Source organism: Oncorhynchus kisutch, linkage group LG19 (assembly GCF_002021735.2).
Source record: "Oncorhynchus kisutch isolate 150728-3 linkage group LG19, Okis_V2, whole genome shotgun sequence".
Classification (NCBI taxonomy): domain Eukaryota; kingdom Metazoa; phylum Chordata; class Actinopteri; order Salmoniformes; family Salmonidae; genus Oncorhynchus; species Oncorhynchus kisutch.
The window spans coordinates 16296149-16312709 of NC_034192.2; the positions used below are offsets into that span (position 1 = coordinate 16296149).

The 16561-nt window shown below is 46.1% G+C and overlaps 1 protein-coding gene across 9 annotated transcripts in view; it reads left to right on the forward strand.

Moving 5' to 3' along the window:
• The first annotated feature begins 369 nt into the window (after positions 1–369).
• The window catches only part of LOC109864384 (kinesin-like protein KIF21A), a 44404-nt gene continuing 28212 nt past the window's right edge, over positions 370–16561 (forward strand). For all 9 annotated transcript variants that reach the window (XM_031797821.1, XM_031797822.1, XM_031797823.1 and 6 more), the window contains exon 1: positions 370–725. In XM_031797821.1, the coding sequence (XP_031653681.1) occupies positions 685–725 (41 nt within the window). In that variant the 5' untranslated portion in view covers positions 370–684. The remainder of the gene's footprint in view (positions 726–16561) is intronic.

Genomic DNA, 16561 nt, shown 5'->3' on the forward strand with positions numbered 1-16561 from the left:
GGTGCCATGCTCCACCCATGCACCCGTACATCAGTAATGTCTTTGCAACAGTAACTATTAGGCCTACGCCATTTGGTATTTCACGAACATATTCACATTAGATTGGAATGTCAAACCACACGGCGACACACAATATGGTAAACCTCTTCATTTTTAATTGGATCGGCGGTTTTTAAACTGCATTGGACGTGTTCAATTGCATTGCAGAAAACAAGGTGGTGTCATTGCTTGAGACTCAGCTAGTGGTCATCAATAACTCAACCTTTTCCATCAATTGGACTCTATAATTGGCCTTGAGAAGGTTTTTGTCAGATTCGTAGGGTGCAGAAGGCGTGGCTTGATTACGTTTCGCTCCTCCAGTCGCGCACAGGGGCAAGCAAGTGTATTATTCTGCCAGTCCCACCTAGCATGGCTGGCCTCTACACGGGAATAATGCACGCAATGTCATAGAAAATGTAACCTCGACTATGATTCAGAATGCGCCTCACCCGAGGTAGAGCCCGGAGAATAGCACACTAATGCTCACATCGGATTGCAATTATTTATACAAAGTGGATGTGAGCTGTGGGGGCTCAAGCGCGTTGGTAACGGAGCTGCCTGCTGCACACGGATAAAAAAAAAAGACAATCCAGCTATTTATATCGTGGTTGTTCCAGAGGTGACGACCCTCCGGACTTCGTAGCCATGAGTGGACAGGACGAAAGTTCGGTGCGGGTCGCATTGAGGTAAACCTGTGACATTGGATGGTGTTTTGTGTTCCGTCGGGAAAGTATGCTCTTGGTCACGACTCTCCAGGATAATGTACCTATTATTATTGTGACCATGCCGGTGTTGATAAACCACAGTGTGATAACATTCATGTGTGTATAGCCTAAACAAATGAGCATTCATTTAAAAAATAATGCACGGTAGATTGAAATGTGGCAAAGCAATCAACGTTTACGTAGGGGTTGGCGATAGCTATAACAATACGTTTCTCCTGGTATTTATTCTAAGGACGCTTGTCAAATGTCAAACTACTAAAGCAGCACGGCCTTGGATTTGTTTAAGTGTCACCATCAGCCCCCCCCCCCCCCCCCATATAGACCAACCAAGTATATAGCCAGCACAATTTCCTAGGTTATGTTTAATGAGTTTCCTTTGTTGATCCTTAAGGTACTGTAACAGTACTCCATTTCCCAATGGCCTGGCTGCAGACATGATGACTACATGCATTTATGAATGAAGGAAGGAGGGGCGGATATGACAGGAGAAAGCAGGAACCCCCCCCCCCTCCCATCTCGATAAATAAACAAAAGTGAAAATAAAAATAATAATTAAACACTCTCTCTCTCCAGTTACTGCAGGCAGACTTTGACCCAGTCCTCTCTTTACTAAGTCTCTGTCTGGACTGGGCCTTGGTTTTACAAGCCTCTCTCCTGCATATAAACGCAGCCATATTCATGAGACAATATACCAGCGGCAAGCACATCTACACAACATGATATTTGTAGAGACCGTTTTAATTGCCGACATGTCAGGCAGACCGCATGTAGAGTTTTCAAAAAAACGATACACAACGTTCATTTCACATTGAAAAGCATTTAACTGCAAGGACTAAGTACTTATTTCAATGACGACACAATAGCCACGGAACTGTTGGTAGCACAGGCAATACGGAGACTGTCCTCGGTGTGAAGATAACTAGCTCCCCACAACACAATTGCAGACAGACACAAGTGTGTGTAAACCCTTGTATCCATCTGCATAGAAATCCTCATGAATCATGTGCTAGCTTTTGAATACGTACGCATTTGGTATTTTGTTTCCTCCACAATCAGGCTCCCACTCATGATTCTCATGGAGGAGCCAGAGGAGAGAGAGTCTGTACAGGACAAGACCAACTACAGTGTCTAACTGTGATCACGAAAACGGAGACATGCGTCGACTCAGATGATCAGATAGCATGTAATAACATGCTGATAATATGTTTATAACATGTAACATTCCAGAAACTCTGGGTCTTTATTAACATGTTCTACCCCCCCACCCCCACCCCCCCACACACACACACACCATTTCCTCTTCAGGAATCTAACAGCATCATTACCACCTTCCCCCGGTTCCCTGATATACAGTTTGGAACCTGTCACTAATCCAAGTGTCCTGTGTATGGGTCAGTAAGCAGATCCCTTAAGCCTACAGCACAGGTATACCTTCCCTGACCCTGCTGCGCCCTGCACCTTAATGCTCTCTCTGCTATCCTGAGAACACCGGCTCCGCAGAGCTCCCTTCATCACATTATGTACACATCCACTCACGCACCCACACGCTAGCACACTCTCGCCAAGTCACTCTCTAAGCCTGTAGCTCGCTTTTCCTTTCTCTCTCCCTCTACCTATCCCTGTCTCGCACGCACACACACACACGCGCACACACATACACACACGCACTGGCAGGACAGCCGTGACACTGGCTCATAAACAGACAGGCACTGTTTAATCTTCACGAAACCCTCAGACAGGCACATAGACCTCCAGTACAAAAGGTTACACACAGTCTTGAGATCTGGAGAGTCATTACGGAGGCAGCCCTGTGTCTGTCTACGCCTGCTTTCTGCTCTTGGCTTGGGTCCATTAGGCTGAATGTCTATCTGTCCCTGTGTCAGAGGAGTTCTTGCAAGGTGACATCAGCTTTGTCTGCTGTCTGCCAACCTGTCTCAAGGATAATGCTATTATATAGGCCATTTCATATTCTGATCTAGTATAATAAAGCCTGGCGGCCGCCAGATCTGTATGTGCTTGCCTTGGTCCAACCCTACTGACTTGAAAGCACGTGAGTACATATATCTGGCAACCCAGCAAACTTACTTGAAGCACAAAAACATGACACAGAAAGTTAAAACATCCACTTAATCATTCTTGTCATGACTTGACAACGTTATCTAAGCTGCTATCGTTACAACTACAACTGCACAGTACATTAGCCTTGATGAGTTATAGTAACACCCACAAGAGACATGGCAACGCTGTAATTACTTCTGTGTGTTGGTGCAATCTGTAGAGCAGCAACTTTATCAGAGTCACTAAGTACATGTTTAAGACAGGTTGACTCACAGGTTTTCACTGACTTGTAACAGTTGAAACAGACACCGCGCACGCGCACGCACGCACACGCACACGCACACGCACACACACACACACACACACACACACACACACACACACACACACACACACACACACACACACACACACACACACACACACAGCGATCACCAACCAATGTAGCTTGTTGTTGTTAGATACCGAGCCTGCGTGTGCCAGTTGGCCTATTGCTGTCTGTTAACGAGGCTTAATGCTTCAGCCCCAGTTCCATGCACAAGGCTCATATGTTCCATTATCACCCAAGTGCTGTGTTCTGGTGGAGTTAATGAATGTTACAAGTCAAAGGTCAATGCTTTGGCACCAGAAGTGCACAGTCGTGTTTTTTTTTAAGGTTGCGTTACTGCGACAGAGTCAGTCAGTCAGTGACTCTCATGAACATATGTTTTCCAATGCTGCTCTTGAACATAAATGACTGGCATCTAGATTTTTGTTCGATTTTTTTCTCTCCTGTGCATTACACTTTTTCATTTTGTGCACATGGCACGTTTGCACCCGTTTCCTGTTTTTAGGCCAGTGCTGTTAAAACACACAGACAAAAGGTATAGCTGTTCTGGACACAACTATATCGAAGTATTTATTCACTAGGCAGTCTGGTATGAGCTCAGTCTAAATGGAATAAACAGATCGTTTTGAGCAATTTAGCCCATGTAAGTGTTAGTATGTTTGTTTTGGTAAAGTGAAGTGCGACCAGATGAGCAAGTCAAGTGGTTGTTTCATGAATATCCTTGAAGTGAATGAAGCATTAAGTATGCATCGCCTCAAGCCTGGAGCTACGCTACAGTGTTGGTCGTTTTAGGTTTCAAGTTGTTCACGTTAGAAGCTAGACGGGCCTTTTACACAATTTCAGCGAAAGGCCAAGTCAAAAGAAGACACTTGTTTCAGAGAGCAATAGAATTGGCACAATAACAGACATGTCATGTTATGCTAGTGTAATATTTATTGTGTCCAGCTTCTGTTTCAGATTTTCTCATGTGGGGCAAAAGTCACCAAAACAGCTGCTATTGGGCAATGGGACCAAACCCTCAAAGAGTAACGTCCTTTCCACTAGTTGGTTTTTCAGTGTGTCCATCAAAGCTCAGCTCCTCCCCAGGGTGGATTATTCTTAAATATGCACGAACCATCTGCCGGCACACGTCATGTGATATTACAAAGTGTCCTGACTTACTACGAGAGACAATAATAATAGTTACAGTATCTATTCAATTTCATCCACTTCTCTCAGTATCCAAGTAAGGCTTTGTGTTGTAGCTGAATCCTTCTGGCTGAGACTTCTCTAAATGATTTTGAATCCAAGTCCGAGTCCTTTATACTAGAGAGGTACAACACTGCCCCAGACTGACAGCCAGAGGGACAGAGTGTTTACTTTTTTATATTAAAAGGTGTTTCACACATAGAGATGGGATATGTATCTTTCATACAACAGGCCCTAAAATCCCAGCATTGTCACAATGCAAGCCCTTCAAACGGCACCACAGAATATCACAAGATAAGCTTGTGTTGGCTTGAGGTCAGATACATTAACTCAGCCTAGATTGATAAACTGATGTGTTTTAGGAATCTCACTGGTATCCCATTGCCAGAAGAGAAGAATGTGTCTCAATTTATTTTCTTACTCATTGCCCTTGTCCGTGACATTGCAAAACATTTTTGGGTTGTTTTTTTTCCCATCCGAAATAACTCCAACTCACAAGGTTGTATGTCAGTCAGTATCGTCCTCTAGTGTTTTGACAGAGTTCCCTTTGTGGCATAAAGGTATTTAACTGTCGCAACAGAATGTTTCCATATATGATCACTGTTATTTGGTGTTATTCATCATAAGGCTGGGCTTCAGGAAGATAAGATGAATGTGTGTGTATGTGTGTGTGTCTGTCCTCTGTCTCTTGTCCTGGTTTCCCCCCAGACTGACAGTGTGAAACCGACAGCCACTGCGTGGACCCCTGCATCCCCTTTTCCTGCTCTTCCCTATAGCTGCACCGTGAAATCTGACCCAGGAAGCAGTAGAGCTGTGGCCACTGGTCAGTGAACCCTCTGCCCAGTGTGGTGACCCTGTGAATGGACATCACTCACCCATGTAGAAAAGCCATGCCAGGTTTAAGCCAGGGAATCTCCCCTTTCTTTCACTAGTGGCTTTGGTAACTGAAGTGACATCATTAGACTGGACACAGTCATTCAAAGACCATTTGATGAATACATTTTTAGGAAGAAGTTGGTTGGTTGATTTGGTTTGAGGTGCTTACTTGTATAATTTTCATCAGTTGATCATTGTTGAAAACTGCAGTTTGTCTTTCTGTGCTCTGAGGCGAAAAGGCCTGTTAGTACCTGTTAATCACAGAGCATTGACGTTGAGAATTATCCAATGACTCGCCTCACGATCTCCACTCCAGTACAGTACTTAACAATGGACAGACTGTTCCTAAAAGCAAGTACAATGGACCATATCTCAGTTGAAGACTGAGCATTAAACACGGACACTGTTGTTGTCAGCTGTTATTGTTTACTGTAGCTACTGTATTACTCACAGTGATGCTCTGTAAACATAGCTTAATGCACGTATTCGTCATTACAACCCTGTCATTATGACAGACACTAAACAATGTGTCAGTCAGTGAGTCAGGTGCTTCTAAGGCAGAAGGAAAAAGAAAAATCACACCTGATGTCCTGAACAGTGAATGATGACAGTTGACATCATTATCCACACTCACAATACACAGTGTTTGCCTTTTGCGTGTTGCTTCACAATGTCATAATTGAAACAAACACAACATTAGAGTGTCAGGATAGGAGCACTTTGTATGAAATCCACTTCATATGACGACAGTGGACGATGTCAGTCAGATAACAGTGGAAGTAATATTTCCATTTAAGTGCCCCCCCCAGCCCATTTCTTCACCCCCCCCAGCCTATTTCTTCACCCCCCCAGCCCATTTCTTCACCCCCCCAGCCCATTTCTTCACCCCCCCAGCCCATTTCTTCACCCCCCCAGCCCATTTCTTCACCCCCCCAGCCCATTTCTTCACCCGCCCCCAGCGAATTTCGTCACCCCCCAGCCCATTTCTTCACCCCCCAGCCCATTTCTTCACCCCCAGCCCATTTCTTCACCTCCCCAGCCCATTTCTTCACCCCCCCAGGCCATTTCTTCATCCCTTCAGCCCATTTCTTCATCCCCCCAGCCCATTTCTTCACCCCCCAGCCCATTTCTTCACCCCCCAGCCCATTTCTTCACCCCCCCAGCCTATTTCTTCACCCCCCAGCCCATTTCTTCACCCCCCAGCCCATTTCTTCACCCCCCCAGCCCATTTCTTCACCCCCCCAGCCCATTTCTTCACCCCCCCAGCCCATTTCTTCACCCGCCCCCAGCGAATTTCGTCACCCCCCCAGCCCATTTCTTCACCCCCCAGCCCATTTCTTCACCCCCAGCCCATTTCTTCACCTCCCCAGCCCATTTCTTCACCCCCCAGGCCATTTCTTAATCCCTTCAGCCCATTTCTTCATCCCCCCAGCCCATTTCTTCACCCCCCAGCCCATTTCTTCACCCCCCAGCCCATTTCTTCACCCCCCCAGCCTATTTCTTCACCCCCCCAGCCCATTTCTTCACCCCCAGCCCATTTCTTCACCTCCCCAGCCCATTTCTTCACCCCCCCAGGCCATTTCTTCATCCCTTCAGCCCATTTCTTCATCCCCCCAGGCCATTTCTTCACCCCCCAGCCCATTTCTTCACCCCCCAGCCCATTTCTTCACCCCCCTAGCCCATTTCTTCACCCCCCCAGGCCATTTCTTCATCCCTTCAGCCCATTTCTTCATCCCCCCAGCCCATTTCTTCACCCCCCCAGGCCATTTCTTAATCCCTTCAGCCCATTTCTTCATCCCCCCAGCCCATTTCTTCACCCCCCAGCCCATTTCTTCACCCCCCAGCCCATTTCTTCACCCCCCCAGCCTATTTCTTCACCCCCCCAGCCCATTTCTTCACCCCCAGCCCATTTCTTCACCTCCCCAGCCCATTTCTTCACCCCCCCAGGCCATTTCTTCATCCTTCAGCCCATTTCTTCACCCCCCAGCCCATTTCTTCACCCCCCTAGCCCATTTCTTCACCCTCCCCCAGCGAATTTCGTCACCCCCCCAGCCCATTTCTTCACCCCACCAGCCCATTTCTTCACCCCCAGCCCATTTCTTCACCTCTCCAGCCCATTTCTTCACCCCCCAGGCCATTTCTTCATCCCTTCAGCCCATTTCTTCATCCCCCCCAGCCCATTTCTTCATCCCCCCAGCCCATTTCTTCATCCCCCCCAGCCCATTTCTTCACCCCCAGCCCATTTCTTCACCTCCCCAGCCCATTTCTTCACCCCCCAGGCCATTTCTTCATCCCTTCAGCCCATTTCTTCATCCCCCCCAGCCCATTTCTTCACCCCCCCAGCCCATTTCTTCACCCCCAGCCCATTTCTTCACCCCCCCAGCCTATTTCTTCACCCCCCCAGCCCATTTCTTCACCCCCAGCCCATTTCTTCACCTCCCCAGCCCATTTCTTCACCCCCCCAGGCCATTTCTTCATCCCTTCAGCCCATTTCTTCATCCCCCCCAGCCCATTTCTTCACCCCCCAGCCCATTTCTTCACCCCCCAGCCCATTTCTTCACCCCCCTAGCCCATTTCTTCACCCTCCCCCAGCCCATTTCTTCACCCCCAGCCCATTTCTTCACCTCCCCAGCCCATTTCTTCACCCCCCCAGGCCATTTCTTCATCCCTTCAGCCCATTTCTTCATCCCCCCCAGCCCATTTCTTCACCCCCCCAGCCCATTTCTTCACCCCCAGCCCATTTCTTCACCCCCCTAGCCCATTTCTTCACCCTCCCCCAGCGAATTTCGTCACCCCCCCAGCCCATTTCTTCACCCCACCAGCCCATTTCTTCACCCCCAGCCCATTTCTTCACCTCTCCAGCCCATTTCTTCACCCCCCAGGCCATTTCTTCATCCCTTCAGCCCATTTCTTCATCCCCCCCAGCCCATTTCTTCATCCCCCCAGCCCATTTCTTCATCCCCCCCAGCCCATTTCTTCATCCCCCCAGCCCATTTCTTCATCCCCCAGCCCATTTCTTCATCCCCCCAGCCCATTTCTTCATCCCCCCAGCCCATTTCTTCACCCCCCCAGCCCATTTCTTCACCCCCCAGCCCATTTCTTCACCCCCCCAGCCCATTTATTCACTCCCCCAGCCCATTTCTTCATCCCCTCCCAGCCCATTTCTTCATCGCCCCCCAGCCCATTTCTTCATCCCCCTCAGCCCATTTCTTCATCGCCCCCCAGCCCATTTCTTCATCGCCCCTCAGCCCATTTCTTCATTGCCCCCCAGCCCATCTCCATCAGAGGCATATCATATGAGCGAATGTCATCAGATGATGATGATGACAATAAGAATATTCCTGTGAACCTTTTACTGCAGTGGGATAAAACAGAGTCTACTTTGAAACAACAGTATACACCTCACACACATGGTTATGGGCATAAAAAAATAACACACCTGTACCATGTCAGATATAGAATTAAAGTCTATTCAATTTTGAGTTTGCATCCCGATACAACACTTTATATACATCACAGAAAACTGAAATATAACAAAACCTTTGACATAGAAACACCAGATTTTAAATAATGTTTATTAATTATGAAATTATGAAAAATAATACAATTCTACACATGAGGCCAATGGGTCATTTGAATGCAGGAAAGGGCTACAGTTCCATTTCCTTTCCCATCTCCTCTCTTCTTCCTCTAACCCTGGGCATCCATTAACCCAGGCCTGTTCTGCTCCTATCCATGTGATAGAGGAGACACGTTACACAACCTGCCTGCCATAGGCCATTGTACATCAGATGCCTGCTTCCTTGACTGCTGTAGTTAGTTTCATAATGACCATGTACAACTTAACCGTCAAACTGAAGGTGCTTTACAAGAGAGAGGAGAGGCTGCTGTAGTGTTTCCTGTAGTTGGATTGATTCCTGAAGAATAGAGGGCGAAGCTGAAGCTTTTCATTCTTCTTTCAAGGGGACCTTTCAAAACTGATTGAGACACTTTTTGTCAGCAGCACAACAACAGAACCAGTTATCGGTGTTTGTGTGTGTATGTGTTTCAGAAGATCACTGTAAGCCCAGTGTCTACAGTTCCCGGGTCTCAGTATCAGGTGCAATAAAGGGCCAGAGAAGGGTGTGTTTGCATGCCTGTGTTTGTGGGCATTTTTTTGTGTATGTGTACAGTAACGTTTTGAGAATGACACAAATATTAATTTTCACAATGTTTACTGCTTCAGTGTCTTTAGATATTTTTGTCAGATGTTACTATGGAATACTGAAGTATAATTACAAGCATTTCATAAGTGTCAATGGCTTTTATTGACAATTACATGAAGTTGATGCAAGAGTCAATATTTGCAGTGTTGACCCTTCTTTTTCAAGACCTCTGCAATCCGCCCTGGCATGCTGTCAATTAAATTCTGGGCCACATCGGATGGCAGCCCATTCTTGCATAATCAATGCTTGGTGTTTGTCAGAATTTGTGGGTTTTTGTTTGTCCACCCGCCTCTTTAGGATTGTCCACAAGTTCTCAATGGGATTAAGGTCTTGGGAGTTTCCTGGCCATGGACCCAAAATATTTATGTTCTGTTCCCCGAGCTACTTAGTTATCACTTTTGCCTCATGGCAAGGTGCTCCATCATGCTAGAAAAGGCATTGTTCATCACCAAACTGTTCCTGGATGGTTGGAAAAGTTGCTCTTGGGGGATGTGTTGGTACCATTCTTTATTCATGGCTGTGTTCTTAGGCAAAATTGTGAGTGAGCCCACTCCCTTGTCTGAGAAACAACCCCACACATGAATGGTCTCAGGATGCTTTACTGTTGGCATGACACAGGACTGATGAAAGCGCTCACCTTGTCTTCTCCGGGCAAGATTTTTCACAGATGCCCCAAACAATCAGAAAGAGGATTCATCAGAGAAAATGACTTTACCCCAGTCCTCACCAGTCCAATCCCTGTACCTTTTGCAGAATATCAGTCAGTCCCTGATGTTTTTCCTGGAGAGAAGTGGCTTCTCTGCTGCCCTTCTTGACACCAGGCCATCCTCCAAAGGTCTTCGCCTCACTGTGCGTGCAGATGCACTTACACCTGCCTGCTGCCATTCCTGAGCAAGCTCTGTACTGGTGGTGCCCCAATCCCGCAGCTGAATCAACTTTAGGAGACGGTCCTGGCGCTTGCTGGACTTTCTTGGGCGCCCTGAAGCCTTCTTCACAACAATTGAACCACTCTCCTTGAAGTTCTTAATGATCCGATAAATGGTTGATTTAGGTGCAATCTTACTGGCAGCAATATCCTTGCCTGTGAAGCTCTTTTTGTGCAAAGCAATGATGACGGCTCGTGTTTCCTTGCAGGCAACCATGGTTGACAGAGGAAGAACAATGATTCCAAGCAACACTCTCCTTTTGAAGCTTCCAGTCTGTTATTCAAACTCAATCAGCATGACAGCGTGATCTCCAGCCTTGTCCTCGTCAACACACACACCTGTGTTAACGAGAGAATCACTGACATGATGTCAGCTGGTCCTTTTGTGGCAGGGCTGAAATGGAGTGGAAATGTTTTTTTGGGGGGGGGGGGAATTCAGTTCATTTGCACGGCAAAGAGTGACTTTGCAATTAATTGCAATTCATCTTATCACTCTTCATAACATTCTGGAGTATATGCAAATTGCCATCATATAAACGGAGGCAGCAGACTTTGTGAAAATTAAGACTTTTGGCCACAACTGTATGTATGTATGTATGTATGTGTGTGTGTGTGTGTGTGTGTGTGTGTTGAATGGTCCCTCCTTAACCCCTGCTCTACAGCATCAGTATCTCAGGGTAAAGATGCCCTGGGAGTAAAGGGCCTGCTCCAATGCACAATGCAGTCCAAATTGTACAAAAGCTGATGAAACTAACACTGTAAAAGTGTGAACAAATTTGATCACTGTTATTTACTGATAGTTGCTGGTTGTAAACACAATCTACACCCGACCTTCTAGTCAGCGGGTTTGCATGGGCAGGAGTTTTGGCTTTCCACGGAGACATCACCATGCAGGAAATCTCAAAGAGAGTTCGAAACCTCTCTGCCAATATATAACAGCTGGTTTTCAGTTTTCCCCTTCCACACAGACAGTCCTAGCTAAATTATAATGATTTTTGCTAAAAAGACAGTTTGGCCCGTCTTCATGGAAATCTATTACAGTAAGGTACTTAATTGTTACGCATAAATGATTTGATATTGATATAAAAACAGCTGCATCGGTTCTTTAAAACCCTGTTCCTAGTGCATGAATTCCTCAGGTACTTAGCCACAATTTAACCTCTGATATGAGAGGAGTTAAAAAGCCAGCCGCCTGACTCCATTCTCCTCTCTTTGTAATGTGTGGGCACAGGGCAGCAATACTCCCTCTTCTTTCTGTTTTCTTCACAAATGAATGCGAAGAAGTCATGAATAAGTGAATGATTGATTGTTTCCTGTAATCTAGTTGTGTATCGTGCCTGTTGTTTTTCCCTACACTGTGGGTCCAGATGCTTCTCAGGACTCTTTGTAGCTCTAGAATTAGATTAGGGCTGAGATTAGATTTTACAATAGTCTGATGTTACCGTTGTGGTTTGCAGCAGGGAAGTGATGCGGGATGGTCTCTCGGGGAACCATTGTGGTTGGCAGAGGCAGGGATTCTGAGGTCAAGTCCAGATCTGCAGTGAGTCAGCATGATGATGCTGTGGCTGAATCACCTTTCTTACCATCATAGTTATTAATATTCATGGAGATCTACACATACTGTATAGACTCAAACATATCCATCACAGAGAACACTGGTTAGGACGGTCACCAGCCTTCCCTGGCGCAGTCAGTGCACCCTGGCCTCTGGCCTGCAGTACATCTCTAATTTTACAAGAGCCCTTCTGTTTTAAGTGCATTTGTTTAGTAGGAGATTATGCTGGCTAGAAATGTGACTGTGCTACTGCCTGGCCCTGCGTCTTTCAGCCCGTTGAACCAGGTCAATGTGTAGTGGTGGTGGTGGCTGTGTGGAGCAAGGGGACAGAGAGAGAGTGGGAGGGAGAGAATGAGAGAGACAGAGAATGAGAGGGAGAGAGGGAGAATAGAGAGAGAGGAGAGGGAGACAGAGAGGGAAGGGACAGAGAGAGGGAGAGGAAGGGGAAGGGGAGAGAAGGACAGAGAGAGAATGTGACAAAGAGTGACAGATAGGCAAGGCTGCCCCAGATAATTCGGACTGGGTCCATAGGAGAGAAAGGAGAGTCTTGGCTCAGGCCCAGGACAGCTGCTTCTGAATGGGTTATTGCTATAGTGAGCTAGCCTGGCGCAGTCCATTTTGTTCTGAGAGGGGTTAGTGAGTTAGCATGTTAGCTCCTCTGGCAGTCACTGTCATCGCTGTTTTGAGGCCACCAGCGTGAGGCTAACTGGACATGTCACATGGTGAGAGTCTCTGTCAGGAGCTCTACGGTGTGTGTGTCCGTACTAGAGGTCGACCGATTATGATTTTTCAATGACGGTACCGATTATTGGAGGACCAAAAAAGCCGATACCGATTAATCGGCCTATTTTTTTAAATGTATTTGTAATAATGACAATTACAACAATACTGAATGAACACTTATGTTAACTCAAGTAAATAATGAAACATGTTCAATTTGGTTTAAATAATGCAAACACAAAGTGTTGGAGAAGAAAGTAAAAGTGCAATATGTGCTATGTAAGAAAGCTAACGTTTCAGTCCCTTGCTCAGAACATGAGAACATATGAAAGCTGGTGGTTCCTTTAAACATAAGTCTTCAATATTCCCAGGTAAGACGTTTTAGGTTGTAGTTATAGGAATTATAGGACTATTTCCCTCTATACCATTTGTATTTCATTAACCTTTGACTATTGGATGTTCTTATAGGCACTTTAGTATTGCCAGTGTAACAGTATAGCTTCCGTCCCTCTCCTTGCTCCTCCCTGGGCTCGAACCAACAACACAATGACAACAGCCACCACATCGAAGCAGCGTTACCCATACAGAGCAAGGGGAATAACTACTAGAAGGCTCAGAGCGAGTGACGTTTGAAACGCTATTAGCGCGCGCTAACTAGCCAGCCATTTCACTTCGGTTACACCAGCCTCATCTCAGGAGTTGATAGGCTTGAAGTCATAAACAGCGCAACTTACCTTGGCTTACTGCATTCGCGTAACAGGCAGTCTCCTTGTGGAGTGCAACGAGAGAGAGGCAGGTCGTTATTGCGTTGGACAAGGTGAAAATCTGTCGTTCTGACCCTGAACGAGGCAGTTAACCTACTGTTCCTAGGCCGTCATTGAAAATAAGAATGTGTTCTTAACTGACTTTCCTAGTTAAATAAAGGTATAAAAAAATATATATATAAAAAATATATTTTAAAAATCGGCAAATCGGCGCCCAAAAATACCCGATTTCCGATTGTTACGAAAACTTGAAATCGGCCCTAATTAATCGGCCATTCCGATTAATCGGTCCACCTCTAGTCCGTACGCGTGTGTGTTTGCTTGCATGTATGTGTGTGTGTCAGTCCATGTGTGTGTCAGCCTATCATCTCAAGAGAAGTGGCCTACCCCACCTAGTCCACCTCTTCTGAACCGGATCATTAAACAATAGCTATTTTATATTCCATGAAGCAGGCTTAACCTGACAGGGGGGTTGACTGGATAAATGTATAGCCGTCATCATAGAGAGCTAGGTGCTCACTGCTTAGTCAGTCAGTCCCCCTGTACTGTGTTAGGCAAAGGCTTTGGGGCCCCTTTAGAGTTACAGGAACTGGAGAGTTAGATTTCCTCTGGGAGAAAACAAGACATAAGACTCAATGGTTTGTGGCACTACAGTGTAGTGTTGTTCCTTGCTGGTCATGGGGATGGAGTTGGACTCAAAGGGTGTGTACATTTTTGGTTCAGCCCAGCACTAACACACATCTTGTTCAACTAATCGCCTAATCACTGATTGCCTTGATTCGTTTTGTCAGAGCTGGGCTAGAACAAAAATGCTCACCAGTCTGGGCCCCCAGGACCAGTATTGAAAATCACTGCTCAAGGGCGGATTAGTGCTTTCAAAGTCTCCATGATGGAATGGAGAAGTTACTGTAAACGCCAACCCTTATTCACCCTGACGGATCCAGTGTTTTCATTTGACTCATAGCCTGAAACCTGTCGGTCAACTGTCCCAGCCAGAGGACAAATGTCATGTACACATGTGCACTGCTCACTCACTGCACTGTGAAGTGTACTCAACACGCATAGGCTTCTCATTATATATTTTATAGGCCTCAAAATAACAGAGGCACTCGTCCACTGTTGATGACCTCATAGAGCTTTCACCAAGAGAATACCCTAATGTACAGACGGGGGAGAATCTCACTTTCATTTCCTTGATTCCTCATGTCCTCTCTCCTCGGGTTTTGAGAAGGAGGAAAAGAAAGAGGAAGCAAGGAAACATGGAAATGCAATTGAGAGTCTCCCGGGATATTTGACCAGTTCAAGATTGTCGACAGATTTCCCCCCTGAATAAAAACATTAAACTCAACTGACCACTGCCACTTCAAAGCTGCTTTTTCAACAACAGGAAGACATTTCAGATCAGATGTTTGTTTAAACAGTATATGCCTCTAGACCAGAGCCATATAGATCAATGTATATCAGGTTCTGTGTCTCCAAATGTGTTGGTTTAGTGCATTTAAACAAATCAATCTATTGATTCTCTCCAGTACCTTATATCCTTCTCTAATTAGTAAATTATCGCTGGTGTCTGGACTGGGATTGAGGGGGGTGGGGGTCTGTTTGTGTATTGGAGACACTGGGAGATGTCGCAGACAAGGCTGGAGTCCTAGACACACACACACACACACACACACACACACACAAGGAGGACTGTTTGACTGGTTGTCTTGCGTCACCACCTTGGCTGGGATGCTCTCATCACAATCAGGCCAATGATGTGATTCAAACTGCACTGAACTCTTTCCTCATGTAGGGACATTTGGCACCAAGTTAAATGCTGTTGAACGTAATCTCATGACCAGTGCTGTGTATTATCTAGTATCTTTGATCTCATATTTGGCTGGCCCAGCATTCTCACTTGTAGTATTTCCGTAGCATTATTGTTACTTAACGAGTGGTAAGCAGTGATGTGTATTATCTTTGTTTTGGTGGAGAACAGTGATGGTTCTGTCCTGTTTTAGGAAGCGGGCCAAAGGGATTACTATGGATTCCCCCTGACTCCCCCAAACCTCTAAAACATGTCAAATAGAGGTCTGTCAGAGGGGTGTTCTGCAGGAACATGAACAAAGAGATCAGTAATGGACGAGTCAACAACTAGCCTACCTGTTGAGGCAGCAGCAATACTGAAATACTGAAATACTCTGTAGCAAATACAGAAGGAAGTTATGACCCAGATGATGATCTAGAGGTGTAACATTACAGGTAATGCAGACTCCTCTCCCCCTCTTCTCTTCCTCCTCTCCTCTCATCTATCCCTCCCTCGCTTTGTCCCCTCTTCTCATTCTCTGTGTAATCCCAGAGAGAGGATGCTAAAAAGCCAGGATCTGATGTCACTGGGGCACAATACCACAGTAGTGTGACTGTGTGTGTGTGTGTGTGTGTGTGTGTGTGTGTGTGTGTGTGTGTGTGTGTGTGTGTGTGTGTGTGTGTGTGTGTGTGTGTGTGTGTGTGTGTGTGTGTGTGTGTGTGTGTGGAAGTGTGTACTGTATCCTGACTCCAATCACAATACCGCCCTTATTAAGACAATTACAGGCTGCCTAACACAAGTGGTACATTTACTTACAGTAGTCTTCCATCAAGCCTTCTGAATATTTCCCATTTGAATTCAGTTGAAATCCGGTGACATTTGTCCAGTGAGTTTTGTGATGAGCTAGCTAGACATCTGAAATATGACAGGCGCAGGGGCAGCGTGTATGGGGGAATTGCAAGACAGGGTGTGACTGTTTACCTAGTGTAGCTCCACAGCTTCCACTCCTCTCTGAGCCCAGGCTCGAACACTGAGGGCCTCTGTATAGGGGCAGAGTGGTGGAGTGTGCTGGCAGCGTGAGGAGAATCACACAGACACACATACGCACGCACGCATACACACACGCGCAGGTATGCACGCACGCAGGCACACATACAAACACGCAGGTATGCACACACGCTCCAGTCCCCAGATACTGAATACCCCATGGTATTACCAGGGTATTCAACAGGCCCCTAGAAAAACAGATTAGTGAATAATACTCGTGTTACTAATGACTGGAATAACAGATCTAATGTATGTAGCACAGTAACCGTTTTATAGAAGCAATAAAGTACTCACACGTTACATACCGGGGAAAACAGGGTTAGGTGGTTAACTTAATGTCTA